Raw genomic sequence first — 9910 nt, forward strand, 5'->3', positions numbered from 1 at the left:
ATATTTTAGCCAATTATAAATTTTCAGTCTTCAAAGGGTCTTAATGTTTCCTTCAAAAAAAAAAATTACACACACCAATGTGTTGGTTCATGGGTGAGTTTACAGAGTTTCAAGCTGTTCATTAGCATTCTGAGGCAACTTTAGCTGAATATGATAACCACCTCAAGTAGCAGTTTCTAAGTGTTCATCGGGGCTCTGAGGCACCTTCAGCTGAATAGATACCCCTTAAATCTAGCTCTAAGCCCAAGGAAGATTTAGATGCAAGACCTTTAGATAAAACCTTTTTTTCCTGGAAGTTATTGGCAAAAATATAAGTCCTTTGGCATATATACATTAGATATGCATCCATTATGGTTTAGACCTGCTAAATTCTAGGGTAAGCACTTATTAAGAGGTAACAAGATCAGACAATCTGGTGGGCAGATGAACATGATCAAAGCAATAAAGCCCTTGAAAACATTTGAATTTGGAATAGGATACATTAACATACTTTCAACCCATATTTTCTGCAAACTGGACTTCTTTGGCCTCGGGTAGGAAGAATGTATTTTGTTTAAATTTTCCTAGGATGAAACGTGGCCTCTTCTAAGCAAAATTCACAAGAGGAATACTTTCAACCCGTATTTTCTGCAAACTGGACTTCTTTGGCCTCAGGTAGGAAGAATGCATTTTGTTTAAATTTTCCTAGGATGAAACATGGCCTCTTCTAAGGAAAATTCACAAGAGGAATCCTAACACACCACAATATTTGAACCTTGTTCCTAAATAGCTTCATTTAATTAATGAGCAGTAGCCATTTGTTTTTATTGTGCAATCGTTTAACAACATGAAGTTAAATATTGTGTCCTATCTCCTTGTTTATCTTGTCAGAATAATAATGCATCGACCCTCTTGTATCTGTGATTGCCAAGAGGGGGGATCATAACAAACACAGAGAACTCGACCTGGTTCCAACATGTTGCAATCTATTTATTGAACACTAACCATATATTGGCATCGCTCATTTGTTTGATAACATAAAAGTATGAAACTAAGAGTTTTACCTTGATGAAACTAAGTAATTGGGAGTTACATCACCTACTCTTCTACTAGGTAATGAGAAATTGCATCGCCTAATAATGAATTAAATCACCGTTCTCATTCTTAGTCCACGCATGAACATAAATACTAAAACTCACATAGTATAACAATGATAAGCGAGGAAGTGGAGGAAGGAGCCAAGGAACCATTGTGATCAAAGAAGGTGCCAAGGAATTGCAATTACACTGGCATTTCAAAATACAATAAATGATGTGTTGTTGAGCATTCTTCAATCTGGTTTTAGAAGATACCTGGAGATAAAATGCCCTGAACTTTCCAAAAAAGAGGTTATTGGAGCTTAGTAGCTTGGATTTGGCTGCTTCGCTCAACGTCGTGATTTAGCTTTTGATTGATTCTCTCTGACATTTTCCACAACGAGTTTTCTTTCTTTTCTTCTGAGGCAGCATCCACTTAGCCATAGCGGCTATGGCTTTTTTTAGTCCAGCCGCTGGTCCTCAGAGAATACAAAGGCCTGACCATAGCCTTCGTGCTCTTGCACTACGTACTCTACATTTTCCTGCAACGGAAGCAGAACGAACTCCCTGGTAACGAGTGTAGAAGCGGCGTTGAGGAAACAGATTCCAGGTATCTGCGCTAGCATCGGGCCAAGTTGGTTTCAGTGTAATATGTAACAGACGTCATTTGCATTTTCCAGGATAGGTTTTCTTCTGAGGCAGCGCCCGCTTAGCCATAGTGTTGGAACAGACAGAGACAGCAGATAGTAGGCAAACAGCGACATGCAGCAGATAGCAACAGCAGAGCAACAGTGAGGAGTAGGGCAGATTACTGAAACAAAATAGGCAGCCCAAGGATGCACGTCAAGTGTTTGACGGAATCTGCCCACTAAATTTGACAGTGACTAATACCAAGATGGCGGTAGACGGGTTTTCTCTAAATCCTTTGATGAATCTTACTGCTGAGGAACAGACAGAGACAAAAGAATGGGTTCCAAATCCAGGGATTGGATTCGTGCAACAAGACGAATTGTGCCAAGATGACATGTTTAGCCTTGCTGAATTATCAGTTGTTGAAAACCAGCAAGAGCAAGTGGTAGTCAGCTCAGAGTCTGATTTCTCATTCTAGACAGCCTTGGTAAAACAAATGCTGCAGAAAATGGAATTTCTCGAAACTGAAAACAAGCAGCTCCGTTTAGAAATACACACCCTCTTTGTCAAAGTTTCAGAGGTGGAGGGGGATAATTTATCCCTTAAGAATATGTTACATGAAACTAAAGAGCAGGAAATTCTCCATCCTCCAAATAGTGCACTGCATGCAGAAATTCTTGACCTTAAAAGCAAGCAAGAAGAAATCCGATCCCAACAAGCCACCTTCAAACAAGAAACAAAGACACGCATCAATTCTTGGGTACAGGTGATTCGAGGGAAGGATAAAACTCCTATCCCTCTTGCAGTAGTTGAGGAAGTGGTGCAAGCAAAACTTGGGGAAGAACATAACAGACGGGCAAGAGAATTGAATCTCAAGGTGAGAGGTCTCCCCTTACCCCACCCCTCTCTGGATCCTATGGAAGTGGGGGCTAGGTTCCTTCGGGACACCCTTAGCCTCCCCGATATAGCTTTGGACAGAGCCTGGTTGGGCTACGACTCCACTCTCTTCCTCAAGTTTCGGACTGCATTTGATCGACTCTGCACCCTCAGGGCTAAGTGGAAGTTGTTTTCTCTTCCCAACAGGATTTTCTTGGACGAGGACCTCACTCGAGCACAGGTTGTGGAACTTAAACAATCTAGAGAACAAGTTATGGCAGCACGACAGGCAGGGAAATGGGCGGTTATCAGGAATCTCCGAGCAGTCATTCGGGACTCCTTCCCACCTGGGTGGAAACCCCAAACTGGAGGTTCCAAATGACGGGCCCGCTTGGGGAGGCGACAGGGTACAGACATTTCTATCCGTTGTTGGAATGGCAATGGATCTTTCTGGTCATCGTCGGGACTCTTGTATGATGCTCTCGAATCAACTGACATCCTCTTCGTGACCGAGACTCATGCGAGCCTTGTTCGACCCCTCCCAGATATTGCAGGTTACCATTGGATCTCAGTTTGCAGGCAAGAGACGAGGAGCTCAGGAGGGGTCAGAGGATCAGGTGGAGTTGCTTGTTTGGCTAGTGACTCACTCCGGAACAGGGTATCTTTGGTAGCCAAAGATGAGTTTGCCAGGTTTATGTGGATTCGGATTAGCGTCGGAGTCTCTCCTCCAAGGGACATCTACATTGCAGTTTGTTACTTCCCCCAGCCTCTTCACCATTTGTTGTCCATAATGGCTCAAATGGGGGTCCCTTTATAGACTTGTACACCGACATCACCTAATACTGTGTTGTTGGGGAAGTCATCCTCCTAGGTGACTTCAATGTTCGCACTAGAGATCTCCAGATCCCTCTCCATGACCAATCAGAGGATGTATTTTGTACCTAGGGGATAGATCCAAATTCAGTAGGGCTTCACCAGATGTCAGATGATGCTTTAGGGCCCATTACAATTTATGGTAAACATCTATTGTAGTTGGGGGAATCTCAGGAGTTGTTGATTCTAAATGGTCTCCCCTGTTTCCCAAACTCTCACTTTTTCACTTGCCGGCCATATGGCGGGGGTGCGAGTGTAGTTGATTATGCACTCGCTAGCCATAACTTGCTACCTTTTATTCGCCATCTCTCAGTCTCCCCCATCCCCCTTGCTGATCATGCACTTCTTTCCTTCTCTCTCCAGTTTGACCCTCCCCTTCCACCCCATCCCTCCCCTCGGGGCCCACCCCGAACTACCTTCCGATTTGACGAAGGAGACCCTGACATTTTCTCCTCTACCCTATACAAGATGCTCCCATCAAAAACCCAATTCTCCTTGCTTGATTCTGCTTCCACTAAATACACCTGTCTTTCAGCTTCCATTTGGGAAGCAACACTCAAATCCTTCCCCCACTCCACTCATTCCACTTCCATCTCCCCTAAAGTTGGATCTTGCCCCATGAACAAATGGTACGATGATGAATGCAAGACTCTACATCGAGAACTTCGATATGCTTTCACCCACTCTCAACCCTCCTACTCCGACCTCAAAGCTTCTTATCGTCGTCTCCTTCATCACAAGAAACGACTCTTTGTCTCCCATAGAAGACGAGAACTTTCTGCTCTCCTTGCCCACTCCCCTAAACAATTATGGCGTACCATCCTTCCCCAACGCTCCCCTCTTCCACCTGACCTCGACCCTACATCCATGTTCTCTCACACTTCCAACCTTTATGATATTCCCGGGCAGGCCCAAATTCATGTTACCTCCCCACCCTCTTCCTGTTATCTATTCTTAGACAGAGATATTAGAGAGGCCATTTGGGTGATGAACAACAGCAAAGCAGCCGATGAGGAAGGCTACCAAGCAGAGTTCTTTAAGCACAGTTTCCGTGCTTTGGTTAGCTACTTGGTTGATCTCTTCAACCATGTAGTCCGTGAAGGTTTTCCACCAACATGGGCACACCACATCATCCATCCGATCCACAAATCAGGTTCCATCTCAAATCCCAATAACTACAGAACAATCATGGTGGGTCACACGTTCTCAAAGTTGTATGCTACTATTCTACATAGGAAGCTCTCCAGTGACCTTGAGCATAGACAACTCAGAGCTAGGGGACAGGCAGGTTTTCGACCGAATCATCAGACCATTGACCACATCTTCACCCTTCGCGCCGTGATTGAGGAGGCGCGACACCGCTCTTTGAAAGTCTATTGTTGTTTCGTAGATTTTCGGAAAGCTTTTGACTCTGTTCCGAGGGAGGCCTTGCTCCAAAGACTCGGAGATATTGGCATCTCTGCAACCCTATTGACCGCTATTATGCGCCTATATGAGTCCGTTCTTGGTCATCTTCACGCAGCCCATGGGATGTCTGATTTCATTCGAAGCACTATTGGGGTTAAACAGGGTTGTCCACTGTCCCCTACCCTGTTTGGGATCTATATTGATGAGTTGGAAGCATTTCTACACGAGCATATCTAGGACACTGATGGTTGCCTTCTTCACCAGGTTCTGATATCTATTCTACTCTTTGCTGACGACGTGGTCCTCCTCTCCTCATCCCCAGAAGGATTACAGAGGCAGCTAGATGCCTTAGCTCTGTTTTGTGATCATCGACAGTTTATGGTCAACCTAGGTAAAACTAAGGTTATGATATTCAGTGGGGTGAAGAAAACATCAGACCTTCACTTTCTATTCAGAGGGGAGGAGATTAAGATCACCATCACGTATACTTACTTGGGGGTGCAATTCTCAGGTCCTCGCTTTAGTTTGCGACCAGCGCTTCAACCTCGGATCAACAAAGGATATGGATCCTTAGCCCTTCTCGAGAGACAATGCTTTCGACATCACTTCCAGGACATCTCGTCCAAGATGAGCCTCATGGACACCTTGATTCGTCCCACTGTTCTATATGGCTCAGAGATTTGGGGACCGTCTTTACTTGAGTCAGACTGGGCTTCAGCTGAGAGAGTCCAGATTCTTCTTCTCCACCGCATCATTAGGTGTAAACTAACAATGTCACAGCACATCATCCTTGCAGAGTTTGGAGCTCAGCCCTTTCGGCTTGAGACGGTCTTCAGATTGGTTTCATTCTTGCATTGTGTCTAGGGCTTGGCAGACTCGATAAAGAGTAGGGACTGTTATCCTTACTTGGCATATTGCTCTTCTGAGACTATTACCCGTTCTACTCCCTCAGGTTGAGCCAGATGTTGGTTTACAGGAGTTTCAAACCTCTTAGAGTCAGTGGGAATTCAATTGGATTGTCTCCCTCCTTTCCGATATTCCTTAGATGCTCATGGTCACCTTTTACCTACTAGACAGGAGCTAAACAAGATCATCAAGGAGGACATCTACAGGCAGTTCGTCCAGGTCACCTGGGTCAATCCTCTAGGAGGGTTGCGCCCAAAGATGGCCTTCTATGCTGAGCACTTCTTGGAGTTGAGAGACGGGCTCATTGTTCAACCCCAGTATATGTTTCACCACTGGATGCATACTCTTTGCATTCCTCTAGGCCAGTTCAGAGTAGGTTCTCATAGACTTCGGGTAGAGACAGACCACTAGGTGGATAGACTAGACAAACTCTGCCAGGTATGTCATTTACAGGAAGTGGAGACCGAGGTGCACTTCATCTTTGGGTTGCCCTGTCAACTACGAGATGAGAGGAAGGTTTCATTGCTTGTTCAGAGATTCTCGAACCCTCGCCAACTTTTTCAAGTACCCCGATCAGAGATGTTTGGCCCTATATATGCAGGAGGGTCTTAGGTTCCAAGCGCATATTCTTCAGCCTCCCATCAGACCAGACCCCACACAGAGGATCACGACATTTTTCAAGGTACTACCTTCAGACAGGGGCACCAAGAGATCAATTGATACCAGTACGTATCCAGACTCCAAATCAGTGAGGATCCATGGGACCTCACCCTGCCACACGAGATCTCAGCAGCAATTCTGTCTCAGATCCATTCCTGGGAGACAGACTAGGTCCTCTAGCATTCAGCAGCGTGTGAACCCCCCAGGATACGATTTAGTGGACAGTCTGCACTTGCCATCGGCTCTTCATCGGGCCAACAGACTTTGTTGAGTTTCTTCAGTGTTATTCATTCAGCCTCAGATGTTAGGAGAGATGGGTTTGATCCTCAGACCTATTAGCTCCTGGATCTTCTCCGCTAGGGCCAAATGTTGATTTACTTTATGCATTGTATCTTTGATTTACTTCATGCATTGTATCTTTTATAGGAGACTCTTTGGTTTTCCCGCTTTGTATACACATCTATGTACTCAACAGTCCCTTTCACCTAGTTTGTGGTCATTAGTTGGACATAAATATAATTATCTTATCTTATCTAAACATTATATCTTTGGAAGTTTTTGGTCAATGGAAAAAAAAAATTTGGTGAAATCTCGATCTTTGTTGTTTAAAATTGGTTTTTGAATGTATATATGGATTCAGCATCCTGAAAAACTTTTGGGACACTTGGATTGTGGAGGGTTCACAACTTGAACTTGTGATTCCAACAAATTCCTACCAAAAAAGCTAGGCAGATTAAACCAGGAAATAGGCAAAAAAACCATCCAAAATATATAATAGATAAACTAGAGCAAAATTATGTAACTCCGACACCTGGCTAATAACAAGAAGATTCTTTCAAAATCATCCAATGACTATACTTAGTTAGTTTCTTAATCAGTGGGATTTTATAGGTCAAAATATGAAGCCGGGATTAACTACAACGATTGCAAGTATAATGAATTATTTTTCTGATGCAGTTGTCCCCTGGGTTTGACCGAAAAAAAATAAGCGTAACAACATGCTGCCAAACATGATTGAAGTATTGTTTGTGCCACGCTATATAGTCCTCTGAGTAGCCACGATGTTATAAGGTTTACTATACAGGCTGGTTAATTAGGTTGTAGTTTACTTGTTATACATTTTGGAAGTTTTCTGGGCATATTTTCTGGTTGAATTTGCACAGAATTTAGCAGGGATTTCTTGGAATCATAAGTTTGAGTTATGAACTCTCCACAATCCGAGTATTTCAGGAATTTTTTAAAGTGTTGAATCCATATATGCAATCAAAAACACATTTTAAACAACAAAAATCAAGATTTGACTAAAAATTGTTATGCCAGATTCTGGCTAAAAACTCCAAAACTTATAATAGTTAGACAACACAAAGAACATCCATAACAATAATAAGGCATTAACCGATAGCGGGATGGACAACTGCAACTCCTTGTGGCATTCAGTACAGTTGCTTGCTATTGGCTTTCTGTGGAAACATCAATGTAAAATTATTTTTCAGGAGGTGCATTCCCATTAACTTGGGTATTTGAGGAGTTTTAAGCAGGAGGTGGCAGTGTTTCTAAGAGTCAAACTTAGTGTCTTTTATAGTGATTTTGAGTCTCTTCCTCTTGGCAAAATTACCTTTCAGGAGGTGCTTTCCCTTTTAATTTGGGGATTTGAGGAGTTTTATAGTGATGTTGAGTCTCTTCCTCTTGGCAAAATTACCTTTCAGGAGGTGCCTTCCCTTTTAATTTGGGGATTTGAGGAATTTTAACCAGGAGGTGGCAATGCTTCTGAAAGTCAAACTTAGTGTCTTTTATACTGATGTCGAGTCTCTACCTCTTGGTGTGCAGGTGCATATGCTTGCTTTTGTGGCCATTTTATGGTGGGATTTTCCTGGAATTGATGTAATTTTCTTACCTATGATATACTTATTTGTTCCATAAGTAACATAAGCAGCATTCCAAAAAAAAATTAAAAAATAATAAAGCATTGTTGAGTTTATACTGACACGACCTGCTGGAGAATCTCAAGTTTCAAGAAAAAGCATGAGTAACACAGGTAAGCGCATTGAAGGTAAGTGTAACAGAAAGCATGACAGATTGTGAATTGTAAAAGTTTTCATATTCTGATTAACGAGAATGAGTAGACTATTGCCTTTACAATTGTGATTTGGAAATGTTTTCGTATTTCGTTTAATGAGAATGAGTAGACTATTGCCATCTGTGCTCTGATTTTGGTTCTATGTGCAGTCTGAGAGTATGTGATTATTTGAATCATAGGACTGTACATGTGATTCAAAGAATACAAAAATACTCAAGTACCTGTATATAATCCTTCACTCAACTGTGAATACCGCAATTATCTAGATTTGTACTGTAGGCCCATTGAGGAGAGCTAGAACGAAAAGAAGACCACAAAATACAAAATTGCAATACCTGTATGTGACTATAGTAGGCAGAACTCTGGCCTTCAAGAGCTGTGCCAAATCAGTTGCAGCATTAAATCCATTGAGGCAATCAAGTCTGATCTCTATACAATCTGCACCAACATCTTTGGCATGCTGCATATGGCTGAGCATCTCCCCCACAGTCTCTGCCATCAAAGGAGTGCAGACAAGGAACCCATTTTGTGCCATTGCTCTCTCTCTCTCACACAACACACAAAATACTCACTCTAACCAATCTGTTCAATTAAGATCTATCAAGAACCAATATCAATAATATGACCTTGATGCAGAATGTTTCTTCATAAAATTGAGAACTTCAGCTGCTTAAGCCTTATGCTTCATCTCAGGCGATGGACAACGAAAAATCTGTGGGTTTTTCTTTCTGTAAATGATTCAGAGAACCCAAATGAGAAGCTGGCCAATTCGTCAGAGAATTAATATGGTCTCTTCGTGATCTCGCCCAGAACCCAGATGGCACATGGCAGCTGTCGGAAAGGCAGAGTAAATAGGCGCCTCGGGTTTGGCAAGTCGTCTATTTTCTATCATCTGTGCTAGGTTCTCCCTAGCTTTGATTTGGCACGTAACGATGGGTCTGATGTTTCGAATTTGACAATGTGGTCCTGAGTATCATTCAGATTTCACGTTCCTATTTTTTTTAAGCGGTCATGTTCCTATGTATCTTTCAGATTTCATGACAGGTCACTACCTATGTTTTTGGAGTAGTCTATCAAGGTGGAGGAATTGCCCGCACGGTCAAAAGTGACTGGAATTTGGGCAAAAAAATTTTCAAAAAATCTTGTAGACAGTCTTTGAATCGGGTTTTTATGGTGGAAATAGATTCAGCGCCAAAAAACATCATTCCTTCGACTAATTATACTACAGCTATCTTTTTTTGACTTATGAACATGTGACCTAATGGAAGTACGAGTGGACAGGTGACCCAATCACGTTCCTATGGTTTTTATTTATGGGCATAAATGGAGCTACGATGTGAACACTAACAATTTTTTAATCAAATTTTTAATCAATTTGTGGATTTGTGGTTCACAATTTCAGAGTGAGTGATTGTTGTTTGCACCA

The 9910-nt window shown here is 42.5% G+C and overlaps 1 protein-coding gene across 1 annotated transcript in view; it reads right to left on the minus strand.

Annotated features, from left to right (window-relative positions):
- Positions 1-9418, minus strand: part of LOC149203480 (bifunctional 3-dehydroquinate dehydratase/shikimate dehydrogenase, chloroplastic-like) — a 202682-nt gene extending 193264 nt beyond the window's left edge. Inside the window, exon 1 of the mRNA XM_089403452.1 lies at positions 8820-9418. Coding sequence (XP_089259578.1) covers positions 8820-9019 — 200 coding nt within the window. The 5' untranslated portion in view covers positions 9020-9418. The remainder of the gene's footprint in view (positions 1-8819) is intronic.
- Between the last annotated feature and the right edge of the window lie 492 nt (positions 9419-9910).

Source organism: Pinus tabuliformis, chromosome 2_1 (assembly GCF_031772625.1).
Source record: "Pinus tabuliformis cultivar Carrire ecotype Pingquan chromosome 2_1, CPIR1, whole genome shotgun sequence".
Taxonomy (NCBI): domain Eukaryota; kingdom Viridiplantae; phylum Streptophyta; class Pinopsida; order Pinales; family Pinaceae; genus Pinus; species Pinus tabuliformis.